Raw genomic sequence first — 25,000 nt, 5'->3', positions numbered from 1 at the left:
CATTGCGTCATCGCGAGGAGACGGCGGCGCACAACAACAGCAGCAGCACATGCATGTCCTCCTCCAGCCATGGACCTGTGTACAGTGTCTGTCGTCTGCCCGTGCAAACCACCTCTCAGGGTTTCCGGCAGTCCATTTCAGGCCCGGCTTCCCGCCAGGCCTGAGACTTGAGACTTGACTCGAACTCAAAGACTCGTGGACAATCTTTATTTTATGTTTTTTTTTTTGACAAATAAATGAATGAAATGCCCAAAAAACTTCCACTCCCCTGTCCCCTCCCGCAAAGAAACCTCCGCTACGCTGGCTTTCAACCGGCTTCAGTCAAGCTGCTTCGTGCTGCTCATTAACAACAGCTGCTATGTGTGTGGCCGCCGCGGCCTCTCATCATAAAGTTTAAATGTAAAAACTTTGAAATTAAACAAATATGTTTAGCTCAGAATCAGCTATATAAACTCGGTTATCTTGGCATATGCTTACATATGTTATAAGATGGTTGGATCATCTGTGACAGCACGTTTGGGAAACATCGGATTTTCATTTTGCGCCGCTGTCTCGTTAAACCCAGCTGGTTGAATATTCAACACTTTACCACGGTAAACGCTATGCTCATGTAACGTTCACTCAGTGGTGGCTTATCCAACGGGCTTGAGGTGCTGAAGCACGAAAAACTGCGAAATTTTAGAAGCAGGGCTCCGCAGCGCAGCTCCTGTTTAAGTCAATTGCCTTCACTTGCTGTGCTGCTGCGCAACTGGGCAGATCTCCGCCAGGCCAGGTGGCCCTACCCAGGCTCATGAAATTGATAGGCAGTCTACAGTAGCCAATTAGAATTAAAGCTGCTAAAACTGACTCATACACTAATACAGAACCATATATAGGCTAAATATTGTCTCTTACTCTCTGTCGGTTGGGAAAACTGTTCATTTTATTTTAAACAATTTCAAATGGTGAAAAAAGCCAACCTACAAGCTATAATTATTAAAAATTAAGAAATACTATATTCTAAATAGTGAAAAATACAGAAAATAGGGGAAAATACATAAAATCTCTAATATCTGATTTTAATGTGACCCCTGCAGTCAGTGAAGTCCAGGGCTGAATGTGACAAATATTGAGACAAATAGGCTATAACCCAATACATAATTTTATTAAATAAATGGGGGGTTATATTTTACAGATAGTTACACTATTCTTGTACTATATTAAAATTAAATCATCCTTAAGTTTCTGATGTAGTTGAGCCAGCTACTCTACCTCTAAATGTGATATGTGGCACTTTATTTTGTATCTTTTACTCAGCTGTTTGTTTCAGTTGTCTGAGTCAGAATGCAGGGATGCTTTGGCAGTGTTTCTGGCAAGATGGTTTTGAACCTCCCTGAAGCCGAATATACTGCATGCCTAAATGCAACGGATGTGCAATGATAGCGTTTTAAGCAGTAAAGCTGTATACTGTATATCAGTAATAGAATGGGCTTCACTGTTAAAGCTCTTAGTTCTGAATTGAGCTCATCTCATACCCTGGGGTAAAATGTTTTGTTTCCAAATCCTGGTTTAATTCATTCACCAGTCAGTATTCTTGGTTTTCCAGCTCCTCAGGCCATTGGTTTAGCCAGTTTGATCCAGGGATAGCCAGTAGCTAAAATATCTGCTTCAAAACACTTTATTACTTGAAGATGTTTGTTTTGTATTAATATTTTTGGTATGTGAGTGATACAGCACTTTGGTACTTTACTTAGAGTTGAATTAAAACTCAAAAGTATTCAACCAGTGTGTGGACATTCTATTCAAAGTTTTCAATTGTTTATTGTTTGTTGTTTTCAGACACTATTTTGTAAGTGCAGTGTACATGAACCATTTAATGATTTAGAAATTGGTAACTCAGGAAAACATAGAATATATTAAAAAAGAAGCATTATCCATCATTGCCATAGAAAAAGAAAAAAAAAGACCTACCCATCCTTCCCATGAGGAAATAAAATAAAATTCCTTGCTACCCATCATTCCCACAAAAAAATAAAATAAAAAAATAAAATAAATTCCCTACCTACTCAGCCCTAACAAAAAAAAACCTTTGGTTTCCGGTTGGCTGTCATTTTAGACAGCCAACCGGAAACCAAAGTTTTTTTTTTGTTAGGCCTGAAAGGAGGAGCCTAGATTTGTTGTTGTTGTTGTGATCACATGATCTCTGGGTGTTCTCTATTTCGGTGGATCATTCACAGGCTGAGCACTGCTATTTTTTCTTTTAATCGTGACACGCACGCACGCACGCACACACACACACACACACTCATATAGCTAAAATCTAAAACGGCACAGATGCTCCTCGAGAAGATATCCAGGTTTGCTCCACTTTGAATGCACTTTTCCTAGATCTGTAAGTTACACAACTTGTTACATTCTGTTAAATTATGATATAATGATAATATATTATAATAAGGACTTGTTATCAATTTGTATTTCATATTTTAACACATAATTGTTGTTATGGAGTCACAGCTCACATACATAGTGTTTGGTAAAACATAAACTAAATAAAATACATACAAAATAAACATGGATGTTTTCTTTTGTCAATTCTCAGGTCAGTTCCTTGTCAGACAGGGTGCCCACGCCCACTCCTGGTGGCTCCGCCCCCTCTGGAACCTCACAGGAACTGAAGACCATGTGAGGACACACACACACACACAGACAGACAGACAGACAGACAGACAGACAGACAGACAGACAGACAGACAGAGAGAGAGAGAGAGAGAGAGAGAGAGAGAGAGAGAGAGAGAGAGAGAGAGAGAGAGAGAGAGAGAGAGAGAGAGAGAGAGAGAGAGAGAGAGAGAGAGAGAGAGAGAGAGAGAGAGAGAGAGACATACATACAGGCTACAGAGAGAGAGAGACACATACAAGAGAGAGAGAGAGAGAGAGAGAGAGAGAGAGACATACAGGCTACAGAGAGAGAGAGAGACACATACAGGAGAGAGAGAGAGAGAGAGAGACGTAGCGGCTTGGACTCTAGATGTGAGTCTAGTTTGTGAAAATACCAGGTTATTAACACATTGATTGCCAAGATCGCATTGATGCGTTCTTTCAAATCCATCGCTTGCTTTGCCGCAATTCTAAAGAACGCATTGATGCGTTCTTTAGAATTTTCATTGGTTTAATCTGTGATCGCGCTGCTCTGTTTATTTTTCATCAGCACTTTCGTTTTCCACTTACAGTACGTCACACTCGTTGCGATGGGAGTGATGTACAAAAACGAATTTCACCCACTTTTTTACCTTGTAAACCTGTGATGTGACAATAAACCTGATTCTGATTCTGATTCACTCACCCGGAGCCGGATGCATAACACAGATTCCGTTTCCGGGTCACATTTTTTTTCCCCCGGTAATTTTCGTCCAGAATAGGGAAAAACACGTTTTTTCACACGGTATAAAAAACGAACGGAGGGCTCCCCTTCTATTTTCTTTAGTCCGGGTGACTAACAGTCATCGTCGTCGTGTATCACATCGTTTTCAGGCCGATCAGGGGATCAGGGATTGTCGAATCATAACATCCGGTGAAATGACCGGATGTGACGTGGGCCTGTTTGGGAGGGGGCGAGCGAGGTGATCAATGTGTGGATTTGCTGCTCTCTACTGGTGGAACTGTCGTATGTGTTTAAAACCGCAATCAGACAATTTATTTGAATGAAAAATTACAAAATAAAAAAATAAAAAAACACGTCAATCGCTGGCAGAGGGGTGAGTACACTCTGGCAGTCAATGTGTTAACCTATTCGAGTATCCCCTCATGTACGGGTTAGGACGTAGAGTGGGGTAATATGGTGTGTGTGTGTGTGTGTGTTTGTGTGTGTGTGTGTGTGAGTGTGAGTGAATGAATGAATGAATGATTTATTTTCGTGTCCGGCTGCCTTTCACAGCCCATCCCTTACGGGATTATTCAGACACATCAAACAATGTTTCCAGTGCCAACATGCTGACACAAAAAATAAATAAATTAAAATAATAAATAATACATAATAATAAACAAAATCAATAATTACCACACTGTATACCTAACTCTGATCAGAATTACAATTTAGTAATCTAATTTTCAAACTAGAGAGTGGAGGGCAAGAGAGAGAGAGAGAGAGAGAGACATTGGCCACAGTTACATGGACAGTTGTATTCGGAATGAATACACTTCTATTCGGAATGAATGAATGGATGAATTCATTCCGAATAGATTTGCTCATGTAAACACCTCAATTGGAATAGAATATTCCATTCCAGTCTGACCCGAATGCATTTCCATTCGGAATAGGAGGGGTAGTATAGACCGTTTGAATCGGGTTAAATCAATCGGAATTGACCATATAAACACTTTATTCCAAACGCTACTCTCTGTTTGGAATACATGCATTCCTTTGTGCATGTCCGTGCTTAGTAGTGCTGTCAGAATTGTCCAAAAATGACCTATCAAATCTCTAATTCGGCCACGGTTGGTGCTGAGAAGCGCTCGCTCCTGCAGGATAAAATTAATGATTCTAATAGCGTCATTTAATAAGCCTGTAGGCCTAATGGTTAAGCCAGACTTGTCCAGGAGAACGGACGCTCCGAGGATTGCTGGCCTAGGCTACACTTATATGGATCTTTTTCTAAACAGGTATTTTAGTCCTCAGTTTTTTAAAAAGAATCCCTGGCCACATGACAAAGATTTAAAAAAAAATCCCTGTCCACACGTAAACGCAGAAACGCATTGATCAGCATGCAAGTTTCAATTTTAGATCAGATTTTATTTTATTATTTTTATTTATTTTATATATGAGGGGCCAAATACATATAGCCTACATTTTAAATCGCATGTTAAGGCCCAATGGTGGCTGGATTTTGACCCAGGGCGATTGTGTTTTAGGGCGACAGACCCGTTATATTATACCTCTATGGACAGACCCCGTGTGCGCACCGCGCGCTACTCGGCGCAGAAAGAGGATTTTCGTCACAGCATGTTTCAAAGCTTTTTCATAATAATACAAGAAAACGTGACACTCGGCATAATGAGTAGCTTATACTTTCTACTTAAAGGAGCTACACCATGAATTTAAAAAATAATAATAATATTTGATATCATATTGTTTATGTCCCTCAAACGTTTTTCAAAAGGTTTGAGCCTAAATCAAGCCTCAGATATACTCATTCCAACTAACTTCTCTCTGGCTTATAAAGCACTTTCACCTGCAATACCACATTGTCCTGTTTGGCACGGGGCGCTATTGAGCCAGTTTGTATGCATGTCATGTCCTGGTTCTGTGTGGAAAAGGTAAGAAAAAAAAATAAGAAAAAATTTATAAAAAAAAAAAAATGAAAAAAAAAAAAAACATTTTTTTTTGATTTTTTTTTTTTTGGTTAGAACTGAAAAACGGGAGGAATTGTTCCCAGACGTGACGTAGGGTGGGGGAACAAATCTGACGGACTGTTTTCAGACCAATTTACATGAAAACCACAGATAGCCTATGAAAGCCTGCATGCTCGAAGTCGGGTATTTGTTGGAACAGAAGAGAGGTGGGGGAGACCAAAAACACACAAAAATGAAGAAAAAGTTAAAATTCATGGTGTAGACCCTTTAAGTATATTTTGATGCCAATACTTTTGTACTTTTGCCATAAATGAGCGTGCCTTGCCCTTGTTTCATAGACTGTAGTGTTGCGCTCGCACGCTCTCTCTCTCTCTCTCTCTCTCTCTCTCTCTCTCTCTCTCTCTCTCTCTCTCTCTCTCTCTCATTATAATGACCATGAGCGGTCCGGTGTTAGTATTATTATGTATTATTATAATGACCATGTGCGAATGCGCGATGACATCATCGTACGGTACCTACATGAGAAATGTGACAAATACTATAGGCTAGCCTACGTTTTACTGTGTCTGGTACCAATACAAAAAATGAAACTGGTCTGAACTTGTAGATCTGCTACTTTTGCATTAACACGGCGATGACAAAGGAACACAGGCTTGCACCGCATTCCGCATACAACGCTGCCTGGTACGACCGATAGACCTCCGCCGAGGAGGCACAAGGGGGCTATTGCCTCCTCCCATGCCCACCAGGGGAAGCTCTGCTCCGGGTAGTGGCCCCTGGTCCATGCCCGGGCGTAGGCGGGAACCACTTTGCGCATGTCTAAAGTTATATTCTGAATGAATGCTTTGGTCATGTAAACGAGGAATACTTTTATTCTGGTCCCATGTAAACAGGTGAGTGGATCAGATTCCTCTATTCAGAATGAGTTCATTCGGAATGAATTCATTCTGAATGAATACATGATGGTCCATGTAACTGTGGCCACTGAGAGAGAGAAACATTGAGAGAGAGAAAAGAACACCAAGAGAATGAACAGAAGACAGACTTGTATGTTTAGCTTGGACAATACTGTGAAATCAAATATTGTATTTTCAATACAAAGAACTCAAGGATTAGGGGTGAGAACACATTGGTATGATCCATCACAGTGTAACGATGCATAAGTTGCATGTTTTCTTCGGTTCCAGGCTTTATGGATAAAATGTGTTTATCTTAAATCATGATAAAATGGGCAGTACAATAAAAAGTGGGTTTCATCCTCCACTTCACCAAGGTCACAATAGCCACATAGTCTTTGTTCTACTTCTGTTCCAACGTACCGTCCCGTTTCAATATGTAGTGGCAATATTCCCGAGCGAAACTGTGCACACAGAGATCGCTGACTCTTAGATAGATGATACACAACATATTTTTCAAATTCATACACAGTTTTAAACTAACAATATGTACGTAATTTAGGTTTGTCATTGATTTCTTCCGACCATTTAGCTCTATATTTCTATATTTTTATTTTGTGTGTGTGTGTGTGTGTGTGTGTGTGTGTGTGTGTGTGTGTGTGTGTAGGTTGCTGTGGGAGGAGACTCTGTTGGACAGTCTGCTGAACTTTGCTGCCACTCCTAAAGGAGTTCTGCTGTTACACCTCACTGGAGCCATGATGCACTGTGTCCATCACATGTTCACTAGATACATGAAGAAACTACAGGTACCATGATGCACTGTGTCCATCACATGTTCACTAGATGCATGAAGAAACTACAGGTACCATGATGCACTGTGTCCATCACATGTTCACTAGATACATGAAGAAACTACAGGTACCATGATGCACTGTGTCCATCACATGTTCACTAGATACATGAAGAAACTACAGGTACCATGATGCACTGTGTCCATCACATGTTCACTAGATACATGAAGAAACTACAGGTACCATGATGCACTGTGTCCATCACATGTTCACTAGATACATGAAGAAACTACAGGTACCATGATGCACTGTGTCCATCACATGTTCACTAGATACATGAAGAAACTACAGGTACCATGATGCACTGTGTCCATCACATGTTCACTAGATACATGAAGAAACTACAGGTACCATGATGCACTGTGTCCATCACATGTTCACTAGATACATGAAGAAACTACAGGTACCATGATGCACTGTGTCCATCACATGTTCACTAGATACATGAAGAAACTACAGGTACCATGATGCACTGTGTCCATCACATGTTCACTAGATACATGAAGAAACTACAGGTACCATGATGCACTGTGTCCATCACATGTTCACTAGATACATGAAGAAACTACAGGTCCACACACACACACACACACACACACACACACACACACACACACACACACACACACACACACACACACACACACACACACACAAAGGAGAGCATACAAGGACACACATATTAAAGGTACAGTTAAGGTTACATTCATAATATCATGACATATGTCTTCATGTAACAATAAGCGTGTGTGTGTGTGTGTGTGTGTGTGTGTGTGTGTGTGTGTGTGTGTGTGTGTGTGTGTGTGTGTGTGTGTGTGTGTGTGTGTGTGTGTGTGTGTGTGTGTGCGTGTGCGCGCGCACATGTGCGTTTGTGTGTAAACTTCTAGGTGAGTCGTTGTGAGAAGTTTGGATACGGGGTGATGGTGACGCAGGTTGCCGCGACAACCCCAGGGGCCATGGCACTGCACAGTTCAGGTAACACACACACACACACACACACACACACACACACACACACACACACACACACACACACACACACACACACACACACACACACACACACACACACACAGGCAGGTCTCTGAACTGTCCACAGCCCTCCTCTGAGACACAGAGTGAGTAGACAGAAATGATTCCATATTATAATGAGTCATTATAATATAATGAGCATTAGTGAGGAGCATGAAAAAGAAAATAGGCAACGCAACGCACATGGACTGGTGGGTGCTGGGCTAAAACACAACAGTATAAAAATGGATGGAGCCCGCACACCGGATCTGGTACAAGAAGACTTTCTTTATTTGGACAACGTTTCGATCTTATAGATCATTGGTTCTCAAAGTGGGGTCCGGGGACCCCCGGGGGTACTTGAGGGGGTTCCAGGGGGTCCCCAGCTAAATGATGGATAGGAACCAAATGGACCCTTATGGTTCTGTAACTCTGAGAGTGTACAAATGGAACCAAATGGACCCTAACAGGTCCATTTGGTTCCATTTGTACACTCTCAGAGTTAAGATAACATTGATTTTACAACATGAATTGGGGTCCCAGAGATAGAAATGCCATTAAATGGGGGTCCGTAGCCCCTAATGCATGTCAAACTGGGGGTCCTTAAAATGTATCTTTTCAAATGGGGGTCCGCGGGCTAATAAGTGTCCATTTGGGGGTCCTTGACATGAAAAAGTTTGAGAACCACTGTTATAGATCTTCATCAGGTCATGATCATACACAAACAGTCTGTGCTTTGATCAGGAAATGGCCAGTGTCAGTCACCCCCACACAACAGGTGTGACACATCTCCCCTGAGTGAGCTGGCACCAGGCCTCCCTTTGCACAGATATATATATATATACACACATTTATTTTACTTTATTTGTATGCCCGTAGGTCAAACCAGTTAAAAAACGATTAAAAACATATCTATGGTTACTTTGTTCTTCTTAACCAATTGTATTCTTAGTGGCCTGTCTGGGTCTGTGGTTAGTCAGAATTTCAAGGTTCAATATTTCTATTTTCAGAATATCTATAGTCCCTGTAGAGTTACTCAGAATTACAAATATAGGGAATATCAAAAGACAGGAAAATAATTTCCCAAATGATTTAACCCATTGAGACCTGAGGCCAATTCTACATGTCTCCTAAATTGCAGGTGATAAAACCTTTTATTTTTATACTCTTCCCTGTGTGTGTGGATGGTTGTTATGAGGTGCACTTTGTGGTAAAGTTACATTGTGTGCAAGCCCCACACTTGTAATTCCCATCTGGGACATCTAGAAAAGTGCCTTTCCTTAAAGGAGGCAAGTCCGATTTTACCAACATATTTCTCAAATTTGGAGGGCGTTTATAGAGGATATGCGTGTGACATCATCATCAAACCCGGAAGTTATGCAGGAATGCCTACTGAGTGTCAAAAAAATACTTTCTGGCCTTGACAGCCCATGCATCCAAACAGAAAAGTCATATCTGATTGCATTAAACAACATTAAACAATGTTAAACTCATTTTGCATGTTGCTTTGCCACTCGATTTGCCACTCGATGTGCCATTCACTTTAAGCATGCGCATATCCTCTATACACCACCTTTGGGGGATCTTTGAAGACATTTTCTACCTGTGGATCTGTATTTATAATATGCCAATGCTTCTTTATAGTGTTTTCAAATTCCTTCCCCATGGGAGAGTACTGCAGGAAACAACAAGATCTTGTGTCAGTGGGTTTTGCTTGTCTTTTTGTGAGACACTCTTCCTGTGTCATCTCTTTATATTTATCTCTAGCTGACTTTATCCACTGTTCAGGATACCTTTTTTGTCTAAATCTCAAGCCCAATTCATCCGCTTGTTTATTAAAATATGTCGTGTTACTGCAGATTCTGCGGATGCGACCATATTGACTGATGGGCAAACTTTTCTTTAGGGGGTGGAAAGAGTCAGCCTGGAGATAGGAACAGGCGTCTGTTTTCTTCCTGTAAAGATCAGTAGCAAACCCATGACCATCTCTCTTTATGAGTATATCCAGGAAGTTGATTTCCTGCTGGTCATGGCAAATAGTACATTTTTAGGTGTTCATGGCAGCTATTCAGATAGGTAAAGAACTCCATAAGAGAATTCTCAGGGCCCTGCCAAATCATGAACACATCATCCACGTACCGTTTCCACATTTTTATGTGCTGTTGAAAGGGATTAGCTGGATTAGACACATAGTTTTCCTCAAACAGTGCTACATATAGGGCAGTGGTTCTAAAACTTTTTCATGTCAAGGACCCCCACATTGACACTTATTAGCCAGGGACCCCCATAAGAGAAGATTCTTACGGCTCTAGCAATGATTCTCATTCATTGTAATTTAAGGACCCCCCCCCAGTTTGACATGCATTGGCTACGGACCCCCATTTAATGGCATTTCTATCTCTGGGACCCCAATTCTTATTGTAAAATCAATGTTAATTTAACTCTCAGAGTTACAGACCCATAAGGGTCCATTTGGTTCCTATAAATCATTTAGCTGGGGACCCCCTGGTATCCCCTCAAGTACCCCTGGGGGTCCCCGGACCCCACTTTGAGAACCAATGATATAGGGAACTAAATTGGGGGCTCATTTTGCTTCCCATTGATGTCCCCTTGCGCTGCACATAGTGTGTGTCTAGGAACATGAACACATTGTTCTTCAGAACTACTTCTGCCAGTTCCCTAATACACTTAGTACTGGGTAGAACCTCTGAGTCACGTTGACTTAAGAAAATGTGTGAGGGCCTCTAACCCCCCTTGGTGGTCTACATTGGTAAACAAACTTTCTATGTCCATTGTTACAAGAATGTGATTGTTTGTATCTAAATCATGCACAGATTTCAGAATATCAATCATATCCATAGAGTCACGTAGCCTGGTAAACCCTCCCTCCGGAAATCTCATTTCCATTCGATATCAGGAAGGAGTCTGGCATGAACGCCCATTCTGCAATATTGGGGAGTTTCCAGCGAAATCAGGACCTAACCGCGCCTATCAGCGTCGTCGCTCATCGTTCTGTGATTGACAGCTTACGTTGGCCAATCAGGTGGCGAGTTCGAGTGAGCCCGAATGAAGCCGAGTGCAGCCTGAGAGCCGCCGACAAAGGACGAACGGCAGCCATTGTTTTTTGTCCGAGTGCCGTCACTTCTTAGTTTCGTTCTTAAAACGGTCTCAAACTTATTTTTTGAGGCACGGAATTTACTATTAACATATCGTTTGGATAGACTTTAGTTGTTTAACTTCATATATGTGGTCAGTTAATCATGACAGAGCCTATTTAAAAATATAAATTTAGAGAACCGGCAGGGGCGGGGAGTGACACGCATGTATCCCAATAAGGCAACCTATTTTCGGCATGGCCGTCCCAAAAGTCCCGTTGCGTCACATAGTCTGGAGCTCGTCAAAATGAACTGCTGATTGGCTTAAGGGGCTAAAACGATCATTGGTTGAAGGGGTTGTCAGTCAACGGTATTACTCCCGCCCAACTCCAGCCCACAGCCAATATTGCAGAATGAGCAATCATGCCAGACTCCTTCCTGATATCGAATGGAAATGAGATTTCCGGAGGGAGGGTTTACCAGGCTAAGAGTCACGTACAAAAGATGGTAAAGCTGTAGCATAAGGTTTTAAGAAATAATCCACAAAACTAGATATCTTTTCCGTGAGTGAGTCTATAGCTGACACTATAGGCCTCCCTGGTGGATTTTCTAGATTTTTGTGGATTTTGGGAAGTGTATAGAATACCGGCATGACAGGATGCTCAACTTTCATGTATTCATATTCTTTCTTAGTGATCTCCCCACTTTCAAAAAATCCTTTTAGTTTTACATCAATTTCTTTTTTAAAGACAGAGGTGGGGTCTTTATCCTATTTTTCATAAAAGGTTGTATTGGCAAGTTGCCTATGTATTTCTTTTTCATAATCTGTTCGATTTAAAATACATATGGCCCCCCCCTTATCTGCTGGTTTTATAACAACTGTCGTGTCCCGTTTAAGTTCTGCCGGCCCATTTCAACAGCCTCAAGTGGCTCAAAGTCGAGGAAAGAGTAATACAAATAAAAATGTGTATGGTCCACAGGATCATACATAATGCTGCACCTAAGTACTTAGATGATTATTTCACCAAGGTCAGCACAGTACATAGGTACTCAACCAGAGGAAGCTCCACTAACTTTGTGCCTCACCTATTTAGCAGCTGCATGGGCCAAAGTTCATTCCTGTACACTGCAACAGAGGCATGGAACGAACTACCCACAGACATCAAGACCACTAGCTCCATGGCTGGTTTTAAGTTCTCCCTTAAGAGATGGCTCACTACCAGTGCAACCTAAAGTACATTTTTTAATTAGGGTTCGTATCCCCCCCCCGCACATGTGCGCACGCGCGCACACACATGCACGCACGCACACACACACACACACACACACACACACACACACACACACACACACACACACACACACACACACACACACACACACACACACACACACACACACACACACACACACACACACGCGCATGGACGCATACACATACAGATACTCGCACGCACGCCCGCACCCACACCAAGATCAACAGGACCACGATGGAAATAAGCTTCTGGCTTTCTTGTGTCTATCCTTTTGACTATTCCCTGTGTACATTGTTTTGTTATGTGCAAATTGTCAATAAATCAATCAATCAATCAAAGTTCTAAGATAGCCTCTCTCTGGGCTTTTTGGAGGTTGTTATACAATTTTGAACATAAAAATATTGAACCTTGAAATTCTGACTAACCACAGACCCAGACAGGCCACTAAGAATACAATTGGTTAAGAAGAACAAGTAACCATAGATATGTTTTTAATTGTTTTTAACTGGTTTGACCTACGGGCATACAAATAAAGTAAAATAAATGTATATATATATATACATATCTGTGCAAAGGGAGGCCTGGTGCCAGCTCACTCAGGGGAGATGTGTCTCACCTGTGGTGTCACAAGTGGGGGTGGCTGACACTGGCCATTTCCTGATAAAAGCACAGACTGTTTGACCTGATGAAGATCTATAAGATCGAAACGTTGAAGATCTATAAGATCGAAACGTTGAAGATCTATAAGATCGAAACGTTGTCCAAATAAAGAAAGTCTTCTTGTACCAGATCCGGTGTGCGGGCTCCATCCATTTTTATACATTAGTGAGGAGCAATCATATGAAGATGAAGTTGAAAATGGGTGAAGTTGTCCTTTAACCAAGGGTTAAAGTAGCATCCGTGTTGTAAATAGAGGATAAGTGTTTATAGGAAGAGACAGTTCATATGAATGTCCTGTAGTCTCACTGTTTCACACCTGCTGGTGTCAGAAGCAATTAGGCTCAATGCAAGCGGATGGGTTTTTGATGAACTTTATACTTGATTTTCTTACCTTAATAAACATCGGCATAAATACTATATGCTTCCAGTCACTAGTTTAAAATCTTCTTTCAATCATCATGATATGAGTTTTGGTAAATTATGGTTGCATTTATTAAAGAATTAGCATGAAATGAATTCCCCACCCCCCACTCTGGTCCCAACCAATAGCATTCATTTCCGAGTATATAGAAAGAAAAAATAGACTTCATTTACGGTCTGTCTAGTCTAGGGGCGTAACACTGTCCATATTTTGTACTTGATCATTTTTGAGTAAATGTACTCGTGTGACTTCCCCGCAGGTTTTGTTCAGGCGCTGGTCGTGGAGATGTGGGCGTGTCTGGAGTGTGGGCGGGAACATGTGAGGGTTGAGCCCCCACAATGCACCCTGACGGACCCTACCAAGGTACACTATATACCCCCACAATGGACCCTACCAAGGTACAATATACACCCCACAATGAACCGTACCAACATACAATATACACCCCCACAATGGACCCTACCAAGGTACAATATACACCCCGACAATGGACCCTACCACGGTACAATATACACCCCCACAATGGACCCTACCAAGGTACAATATACACCCCCACAATGGACCCTACCAAGGTACAATATACACCCCCACAATGGACCCTACCAAGGTACAATATACACCCCCACAATGGACCCTACCAAGGTACAATATACACCCCCACAATGGACCCTACCAAGGTACAATATAGACCCCCACAATGGACCGTACCAAGGTACAATATACACCCCCACAATGGACCCTACCAAGGTACAATATACACCCCCACAATGGACCGTACCAACATACAATATACACCCCCACAATGGACCGTACCAACATACAATATACACCCCCACAATGGACCCTACCAAGGTACAATATACACCCCCACAATGGACCGTACCAACATACAATATACACCCCCACAATGGACCCTACCAAGGTACAATATACACCCCCACAATGGACCCTACCAAGGTACAATATACACCCCCACAATGGACCCTACCACGGTACAATATACACCCCCACAATGGACCCTACCAAGGTACACTATACACCCCCACAATGGACCCTACCAAGGTACAATATACACCCCACAATGGTGGGAACACTGTGACCCAGGAGGGGAGGGGGGGTAGCTTCCCTAATAGCGCAGGGGTATTCAACGTTTTCAGGCCAAGGACCCCCTAGCTGAGAAAGAGATGAAGCAGGGACCCCCTACTCTATATTGTATAAAATGTAAAGTTCTTTTTTTTACTTAGTCTGCTCTTTTTTCCCTCTACACCTATAGCTTATTTTCCAATGTTCCCCTCAGAAAAGGAATTCTAGGGTTCAAGTGGTTGATGCAAAAAAACTAAATCCTATCACACACAAGATTTGGCGGACCCCCTGCAGTAGCTCTGGGGACCCCCTAGGGGTCCCGGACCCCGTGTTGAAGACCCCTGCTATAGCGGCAGTGATGTCAGACTTCAGTGCTCTATAGCTAATGCTTTCACTGTATGCTTATATTGTCACTATTATATTGTGCCGTGTCATATTTTTAAATCTCTCTCTCTCTCTCTCTCTGTATCTCTCTCTCTGTATCTCTCTCTCTCTCTCTCTCTCTCTCTCTCTCTCTGTATCTCTCTCTCTCTCTCTCTCTCTCTCTCTCTCTCTCTCTCTCTCTCTCTCTCTCTCTCTCTCTCTCAGTCGTTCCTGTCTCTAGTGAACTTGTTGTCATCCTTCCATTCTGTTGTGGAGCTCCTGGGTCAGAAGATTCTCCCCAACAAGCCTGAGTACAGCCTGAGAGAGATGCCTTCTGATGTACCTGTGAGAGCACACACACACACACACACACACACACACACACACACACACACACGCGCACACACACACACACACACACACACACACACACACATACAGCCTGAGAGAGATGCCTTCTGATGTACCTGTGAGAGCGCACGCACACACACACACACACACACACACACACACACACACACACATACAGCCTGAGAGAGATGCCTTCTGATTAGTCTCGCGTCACCAGACTGTTGCCTCCCACAATTTACAAATGTTTCCGACATACAGTCTGGGACTCGGAAGCTCTGATCATGTGTAAGTGGAAAGCGGATGCCCCTCCCCTACCCACGTCCGTTTCAGCATTGTGCAGAGTCCGACTGGAATCAACGAATCTCATAAACATCGTTTATGTCTACTAGTGTCTTCTTTCACAGTTTTTTCGGCATTAATTCCATGATACCTTTCTCAGTTTTCTGTGATAAACAATCCTCGCACAAATAACATGAATCTACCGCTCCTATGACTATGCTTCCGCCTCGGTTCTGTTTCCACTAGGACTACAGGTCCGCGGGCACCGCGTCGTGATTGGTCGAATGTCTTTCCGGTCTGAACAACTTCCGTTACACAGCTTTCGGGAAGTGTAGTCCCAGACTCTATTTTAGCATTCAGAGATTGTGGAATAGTTGTCTGGTGACGCGAGACTACCTTCTGATGTACCTGTGAGAGCGCACGCACACACACACACACACACACACACACACACACACACACACACACACACACACACACACACACACACACACACACACACACACACACACACATACAGCCTGAGAGAGATGCCTTCTGATGTACCTGTGAGAACACACACACACACACACGCGCACGCACGCACGCACGCACGCACGCACGCACGCACGCACGCACGCACGCACGCACGCACGCACACACACACAGCCCGAGAGAGATGCCTGCTGATAGCTACTTGTAGATCGGCTATTTTTGGTATAAAATGACCGGCCACTCATGTCATGCATTTATAACTCAGGACCTTTAATCTGGTGTCACTCATTTCTTCCACAGGACTTGTTTGACAGACTGATCGCCGTCAATTCTGATGCAAAGATCCACTCTCTGTTCAACTATGAGCTGTCACACACATTTGGACTGAGGTGAGAATACATACACACATGCATACACACACACACACACACACACACACACACACACACACACACACACACACACACACACACACACACACACACACACACACACACACACACACACACACATACATACACATACCCGGTACATACATACACACATGCTTACATGCACACATGTATACATGTATACATGTATACATGTATACATGTATACATAGGGGGACAACACTTGTTGCAAGTTGATGGTGTCATTTGTCCATGTGTGTGTGTGGTCCAGCCCTAAGGAATGTTAGCATGTCTTAACGTCTACTGTCCTCTTGCCAGCTAAAATTATTCTCTGTGACCGCCGTCCTCACGGACAAGGAAGGGCTCGTTGCACGCACGGGGATCCAGTAGCGTCGGGGGGGGAAAACATACCCGGTCGCGATCCTCCGTTCCAGAACTATGGCTTTTTTACTCAACATGGGTTCCCAGATTGGTTGATATTAGGTTGCCGTGGTTACTCAACATGGGTTCCCAGATTGGTTGATATTAGGTTGCCGTGGTTACTCAACATGGGTTCCCAGATTGGTTGATATTAGGTTGCCGTGGTTACTCAACATGGGTTCCCAGATTGGTTGGTATTAGGTTGCTGTGGTTACTCAACATGTCTGACTGAGGTCAAGTTGTTATGGTTACCATTTTTGTTTAGTCAGAACTAGTGGCGGAACGAGTCAAAGCCGGGCCGGTAGGCAGAGTGCATGAACAGGCCCCCCAAATGTTAACTATAGGTTTACGGACTGTTTTTGCAATGTATTAGTCCATATTTTTCAATGAACACATCGGGTGCCAAACACGGTCTGAACCGTGTTTTCACAGAGTAGCGCTTTGGTGCCGAACACGGTCTGAACCGTGTTTTCACAGAGTAGCGCTTTGGTGCCGAACACGGTCTGAACCGTGTTTTCAGTCTTTTTGTTTTTTTTCCACACGGGAGGGGCTGGAGCAGCCCTGGGATCACCCGTGGTGATTCTGAGAAGGATAGGCCAGATGGATCACTGTGTCAAAAAACATGGCTCCCATCCGCTTCCGTTCTATCTCCTTCTCTAAAACCCCTATAACTCCGAAATGTTTTTACGCTGGGGAAAACGACTCATTTTGTATGCACGATCGCTCCGCCATTGTTACTCGTGTGAGAGATGTTATCGTTCCAGGCGTTAGCCAGCACCATCGGTCAAAATGGAAGCATGTTGTTTTTCACATGGAATGCACATCGTGGAGTCTACAGTGTAAACAGCGCTGCGCAGCTCGACGGTGAGATTTCGGCACCAAACGTAATCTGTTATTATAAAATGCTGGCACCCGATGTGTTAAGAAGTGTTTTAATCCCGCCTGTGGCCGAACGCCATTTTCCTCCTTGTTTACTTCCTATTTACATTGAGTGTAATTATGGCTTTCACCGGATGCGCCCCGTCACTACCGCCTATTGGGAACTTCCCACAGAATCGGCCACAGACGGGATTAAAACACTTCTTTATTGTTGAACATGGACTAATGCATTATACAAACATGCCGGACACCTCGTAACATCTGGGGCAAGCGGTTAAAGCACCTTATATTTAACATTTGTTCATGTTTGGAGAAGTACGAGCTTTGGAGCTGACATTCCAGGGCAATCGGGTGGGGGGGGGGGGGGGGTAGCTGAGATAATACATCTTTATCCAGCATAAATGTTCCCTCATGTTCTCAGTGCGCACTGCTCACAGAACAGCTCCGACCAGCATTATGATTATTAAATGTGCATAAATAGTAGGAAACATGTTTGTATAGGAAATGACTAGTTTTAGTTTAGTTTTTGCAAATGTTGCCTTGAAATAGAGAAGCTGAAAAGGGTGGCAGGATGTAGGCTATATAAAGAAATGATGTCAACAGATATGGTGGAAAAACAAACAATGTTTTAAATGTAGTCAGTTACATTGTTAATTTAGTTTGTATTTACTTTTCTAGTTTAAGTTAATTCAATTAAAGACATTGTTGTACACACAAACGCAAACGTAAAATAATCAGACAACTTGTTTACTTGAACAACTTTATTTTGAGGGAAAAAAAACAAGCTTCAGAGATTGAACAACATTACACAACATCACTTATATTTTTTCAATGTAATTTAACAGTAGTTTCAAAACAGTCAAGCAAGCCCCCACCAATTGGTTTGGGGCTTGTACTTTGGTTTAGCTTTTTTCGCTCTCTTGTTCTCAGCTGCCTGATGGGCTCTCAGCCAAGTTCTCACATATGTCGTTGGATCCCAGAACCTTCGAGGTGGCCCGTTTATCTTAATGAACATCAAAGATGCTACCCGTGAAACCATTAACCGTGTGCGGGTTGGGGTGATGATTTGCTGAAACCCCCTTTCACATTCACACCTGACGAGCTGCGCTATTGATATGCTAAGTAGCCAGGTACTCGCGCTCGGCGCACGGATCGAGTGGAACGCATTCTTGCATGCACGCTCGTGCACCTCACGTGCACGAGCGTGCACATCCGTGCATGTGCCTGCGCGTCCCCCTGGCCAAATAAGTGGTTGCTCGGCGTGCAACCCCGTCCACTGAGCATTGCACCCCTGTCTTTATCTAAGGCTACACTATTTGGGCATGATATACAGTCAGTAGGCTAGACATCTACATTGAACTTCAATGTACTAATAATGCAGACAGTGACAGACAGTAACAGTACTGTAGCTTACCTGTTAATGTGGCTCCCTGACCCAGGTGAAGGTAACGTAACGTAGTGTGTATTAATCACTGTAACGTCAGGCTCATCTGGAGATGCAACAGGTGGATGAGGGTGTCGTCGTCTATCCACTGGAACACATTTTGTTTTACCGCGATCGGCCATTTTGTTGCTATCGCCCGTTGAAAATGGATCGCTTTCACCCCCCCCCCCCCAAAACAAAGAGAATCCGAGCTAGAAGTGTTTTTCTACAGATCCTAACATAGGAGTGGACGGAAAGGACGTTTTTTTGGGATGATGTCACATCCGTCCATTCCTTCTCTCAGCGTCGAGGGATCATTCCTAAGTTGTGTTAGAGCGCCCTCTTGTGGATTTTTTGGGGCGGTGTAACCGCCCCCTATAAGTGAGGTTTGGACACTGACCAATCCTGCACCGTGATTGGCCAATAGTCTACAATGCAGTCTACAACGCTAACCCTTCCACAGTCAATGCAAATCTATACTTTTTGCAAAGTCAGCCAATCACATTACAGCTAGTGGTCATCACCACTAACTGTAATGTGATTGGCTGACTTTGCAAATTCGGGACTGTGATTGGCTAGCGAAACACATGACACATGTGCAGCCCTATGAATAGCAGTATGGAAAAAAAACACTTTTATGTTTTTTTTTTAAGTGAATCACTTCCATCACTGTGATGACCACTGTGACCACACCGCCCACTTCACACTGGGTGTGATTTTTTTTGTTATAGGATGGGTAAAAAGCAGTAGACAAATTTCACCTATATGCATATATGTATACATGTATATTATACATATAATGTGACAAAAACACTTTATATGTATATATGGAGTGGGGACAATTCTATTCTATTCTAAGTCTGACATCATGGGCTCCATATGTGGGCATGGCTGTCCTGAAACTCCATATATGGGCATAGCTAACTCATCTAAGTCTGACATCATGGGCTCCGTATGTGGGCATGGCTGTCCTGAAACTCCATATATGGGCATAGCTAACTCATCTAAGTCTGACATCATGGGCTCCGTATGTGGGCATGGCTGTCCTGAAACTCCATATATGGGCATAGCTAACTCATCTAAGTCTGACATCATGGGCTCCGTATGTGGGCATGGCTGTCCTGAAACTCCATATATGGGCAAAGCTGACACCACTGTCATGAGGTCAGACATAGTAAATAAGGAAAGACAGTCTCAGTGAGAGGTCAGAGTCTCAGTGTTGTAGAAATGGCGCTTGTTAGCGTTCTGCTGTCTGAAGAGCAGCTACGTTGTGCCGTCTGTCTGGATGTGTTCACTGATCCAGTCAGCACTCCATGTGGACACAACTACTGCAGAACCTGCATCACACATTACTGGAACACCAGTGATGTGTGTCAGTGTCCACTGTGTAAAGAAACCTTCTGTAAGAGACCGACATTCTGTGTTAATAAACTCCTCTCTGAGATGGCCGATCAGTTCAGGAAGACACAGCAGCAAGCCGCTGACCCAGATGAAGTCTCCTGTGGCTTCTGTAAGCTGAAGGCTGTGAAGTCCTGCCTGGGGTGTCAGATGTCCTACTGCGAGTCTCACCTGGAGCGTCATCAGAGACTCACAGCATTGAAACCACACCAGCTCATCGACCCTGTAAAGAACCTGGAGAACACGTGTCCCAAACACGACGGACCTCTGGATCTGTTCTGTAAGACTGACCACATGTGTGTCTGTCGGTTCTGCACCGAGTCAGACCACAGCTCACATCACGTCATATCTCTGGAAGAAGAATGTGAAGCAATGAAGGCTGAGCTGAGAAAGACAGAAGCTGAAGTTCAGCAGATGATCCAGGAGAGACGAGTGAAGATTCAGGAGGTCAAACACTCAGCAGAGCTCAGCCAGAAAGACACAGACGGAGAGATCAGAGACTGTGTGCAGGTCTTCACTTCTCTGACTGTCAGGACAACCGTGGCTCAGCTGGAGGAGACTCTCTGTCAGGAGATGGAGAAGCTCTATGATGCTGAGCTGAGGAACATCCAGCAATATGCAGTGGATGTGACTCTGGACCCTGATACAGCACATCCTGACCTCATCCTGTCTGAGGATGGAAAACAAGTGAGTCATGGATACGTAAGGAAGAATCTCCCAGACTACACAGAGAGATTCTCTAAAACTATCAGTGTCTTAGGAAAACAAAGCTTCTCCTCAGGAAGGTTTTACTATGAGGTTCAGGTTAAAGGGAAGACTGAGTGGGATCTAGGAGTGGCCAGAGAGTCCATCAACAGGAAGGGATCAATCACAGCGATACCCAACAATGGTTTCTGGTCTATAGTGTTGAGGAATAGAAATGAGTACAGTGCTGCTGCTGACCCTGCTGTCCTCCTCCCTGTAAGAGAGGAGGTCCAGAAAGTGGGAGTGTTTGTGGATTATGAGGAGGGTCTGGTCTCCTTTTATGATGTGGAGGCCAGAGTTCATCTCTACTCTTTCACTGGCTGCACCTTCACTGACAAACTATATCCATACTTCAGTCCCTGTTTTAATGATGGAGGTACAAACTATGTTCCTCTGATCATCTCTCCTGTCAATCCTACCATTGAGGAGGTCAAACACAAACACAGCCAGAAAGACGCAGACAAAGAGACAGCAGACACGTGTGTGCAGGTCATCGCTGCTCTGAGGAGTTGTATTGAAACGCAGAAAACAACAGAGAAACAGGCTGAAGGCTTCATCAAAGAGCTGCAACAGGATATCACTCAGTTAGAGAAGAGAAGCTCTGAGCTGAAGCAGCTCTCACACACTGAAGACCACCTCCACCTCCTCCAGAACTTCACCTCCATCAACACCCCTCCACCCACCAAGGACTGGGCAAAGGTCAATGTCCATCGGTCTTCACACGTGGGGACAGTGAGGACAGCTGTGGCTCAGCTGGAGAAGACACTCGGTCAAGTGATGGAGAAGCTACGCGGCGCCGAGCCGCGGAAGATACATTAGCGTGCATCTGCCGTGAAATGGGTCGGAGAAGAAGAGAAAAAGACAACATAAACAATAAAATAAAATGTAAAAATCACACCCTGTGTGAAGGAAGCGGTGCCTTTGGGGCGGGGCTTAACTAATTTCAGTTCATCCCTATTGGTGGTCTGAGTCCACTTACCAAATTTGTACTTGGTAGCGTGCTGCGAACTGGAATAATGGCTGTTTAAAGCCCATCCAATGGGCAGACAGAGGGGGCGGGGCTTAAGTATTACAGTTCGTCCCTATTGGTGGTCTAAGTCCACATACCAAATTTGGACTTGGTGGCATGCTGCAAACGGGACTTACGGCTGTTTAAAGCCCAGCCAATAGGAAGACAGAGGGGGCGGGGCTTAATTAATTCATTGCAATCCTGTATTGCAGTGGTTCTCAAACTTCTTCGTGCCAAGGACCCCCAAATAGACACTTATTAGCCCACGGACCCCCATTTGAAAAGATAAGCCAGGGACCCCCATAATAGAAGATTTTTTTACGGCTCTCTAGCAGTGATTTTCAACCATTTTAATTTCAAGGACCCCCAGTTTGACATGCATTAGGCTATACAGACCCCCATTTAATGGCATGTATGTCTCTGGGACCCCAATTCATATTGTAAAATCAATGTTAATTTAACTCTGAGAGTGTACAAATGGAACCAAATGGACCCGTTAGGGTCCATTTGGTTCCATTTGTACACTCTCAGAGTTACAGACCCATAAGGGCCCATTTGGTTCCTGTCCATCATTTAGCTGGGGACCCCCTGGAACCCCCTCAAGTACCCCTGGGGGTCCCCGGACCCCACTTTGAGAACCAATGCTGTATTGTAACAAACATACTTTTAAAAGTAACGTTACCCAAGACTGGTTGGGATCAACCAGGAGGGTTCTACCTGTGGATCGGTGTAAATTTTGTCGACTAAAAACTATGGGTAAAAAGTGTTGGTCGACTACCTTTTTTCACTGACGAAGACTAAATAAAAACATAACTAGAAAAAGTGCTCCTCGGAGCACAACTCTCCGCTGTTGGGAATGTTGGGAATGTTCTATCTGTATAAGTGTCCTATCCGTCCTGTCTGTATAAGTGTCCTATCCCTCCTGTCTGTATAAGTGTCCTATCCGTCCTGTCTATGTAAGTGTCCTATCCGTCCTGTCTGTGTAAGTGTCCTATCCAATTGTTACAGTATCCGCCATTTCTCAACCATTTCGTGATTGTTCCTGTCTTACCTCACTCTTACCAGACTTGTGTTGGGAATGTTGGGAATGTTCTAATTCTTATGTTCTAACTGTCCTATCCATCCTGTCTGTATAAGTGTCCGATCCGTCCTGTCTGTATAAGTGTCCTATCCGTCTGTATAAGTGTCCTATCCGTCTTGTCTGTATAAGTGTCCTATCCGTCCTGTCTATGTAAGTGTCCTATCCCTCCTGTCTGTGTAAGTGTCCTATCCCTCCTGTCTGTATAAGTGTCCTATCCGTCTTGTCTGTATAAGTGTCCTATCCGTCCTGTCTATGTAAGTGTCCTATCCCTCCTGTCTGTGTAAGTGTCCTATCCCTCCTGTCTGTATACTGTAAGTGTCCTATCCGTCCTGTCTGTATACTGTAAGTGTCCTATCCGTCCTGTCTGTGTAAGTGTCATATCCCTCCTGTCTATGTAAGTGTCCTATCCGTCCTGTCTGTGTAAGTGTTCTATCCGTCCTGTCTGTATAAGTGTCCTATCCGTCCTGTCTGTATAAGTGTCCTATCCGTCCTGTCTGTATAAGTGTCCTATCCGTCCTGTCTGTGTACTGTAAGTGTCATATCCCTCCTGTCTATATAAGTGTCCTATCTGTCCTATCTGCCAATTATGTATCAGCCATGCAGCCATTTCGTGATGGTTCCTGTCTTACCTCACTTTGACAGTGGCAGAGACACTGTCAAAGTGACGCCATGTATTTATACAGTATTTCACCATATTGTCACGTGTCACGTGAGGCTTGACCAATCGGTGTGTCATATTTAGAAAGTGAAAACAATACTCTCCTGCGGAGAGTAATAATAATAATAAAAACTAGAAAATGTGCTCCTCGGAGCACAGGTCTCCGCCAGTACTGTTCCTGATTAATCCTGTCTTACCTATTTATATTACATATTGTCACGTGTCACTTGACCAATGTTAGCTTGACCAATGTTACCTCACTTCCAAAAACATAAATGTTTTTTTGAAGTGACACACCTATTTATAGGATTTAATTTCGTCATGCGTCTCGCTAGCCAATCAAATGCATTGGTGACAACATATTGTCACGTTTCACGTGAAGCTTGACCAATGTTAGCTTGGCTAGGGGGGGGACACACACACAGCGTGACGGGAACGAAAACATACTCTCCACCTCTGGCGGAGACAACTAAGCTATGAAGACTAAAGCTAAAACTAAATCTATTGACTTGTTTTATGTTTGGTCGTGCTTGGGTGTTGCGCTCTGAAAATAGCCGATCTACAAGGTTGTGACGCAGATCGGCTATTTTCAGCATTACACGAGTGTAAAATCATCCATTACTACGCCATCAAGGCCCGCCACAATACATTTAGTCCATGAGCCAGACAAGATTTCATTACCGAAAGAGTGGGCAAAACCAAACCTATATAAAATTGTTCATAGGGTCAGTACGAGTAAATAAATATATGATAACCTCTCCACAGGAGCAGCTTTTTCATGGTTATCACACATTTTGTTATTTTCCCCATACGTACATGACAGGTGAAAAAATGACAACATTTAAAAAATAGTTATAATGAAACTTCCTGAGTTGATTACTTACATCAAGACAATGATTTATCGTATTACAAGTTTTCTGAAATTGTATAT

General features: G+C 43.4%; 1 protein-coding gene across 1 annotated transcript in view; it reads left to right on the top strand.

The window, feature by feature from the left end:
- The window catches only part of tbc1d32 (TBC1 domain family, member 32), a 92,549-nt gene that overhangs the window by 37,537 nt on the left and 30,012 nt on the right, over positions 1-25,000 (top strand). The window contains exons 18-23 of the mRNA XM_084082278.1: positions 2,579-2,661; positions 6,889-7,027; positions 7,960-8,047; positions 13,775-13,878; positions 15,187-15,306; positions 16,366-16,454. Coding sequence (XP_083938404.1) covers positions 2,579-2,661; positions 6,889-7,027; positions 7,960-8,047; positions 13,775-13,878; positions 15,187-15,306; positions 16,366-16,454 — 623 coding nt within the window. The remainder of the gene's footprint in view (positions 1-2,578; positions 2,662-6,888; positions 7,028-7,959; positions 8,048-13,774; positions 13,879-15,186; positions 15,307-16,365; positions 16,455-25,000) is intronic.

The sequence above is a fragment of the Gymnoscopelus microlampas genome, assembly GCF_963454915.1.
Source record: "Gymnoscopelus microlampas genome assembly, chromosome: 16".
Classification (NCBI taxonomy): Eukaryota; Metazoa; Chordata; class Actinopteri; order Myctophiformes; family Myctophidae; genus Gymnoscopelus; species Gymnoscopelus microlampas.
This window is presented reverse-complemented; position numbering and strand designations above follow the sequence as displayed.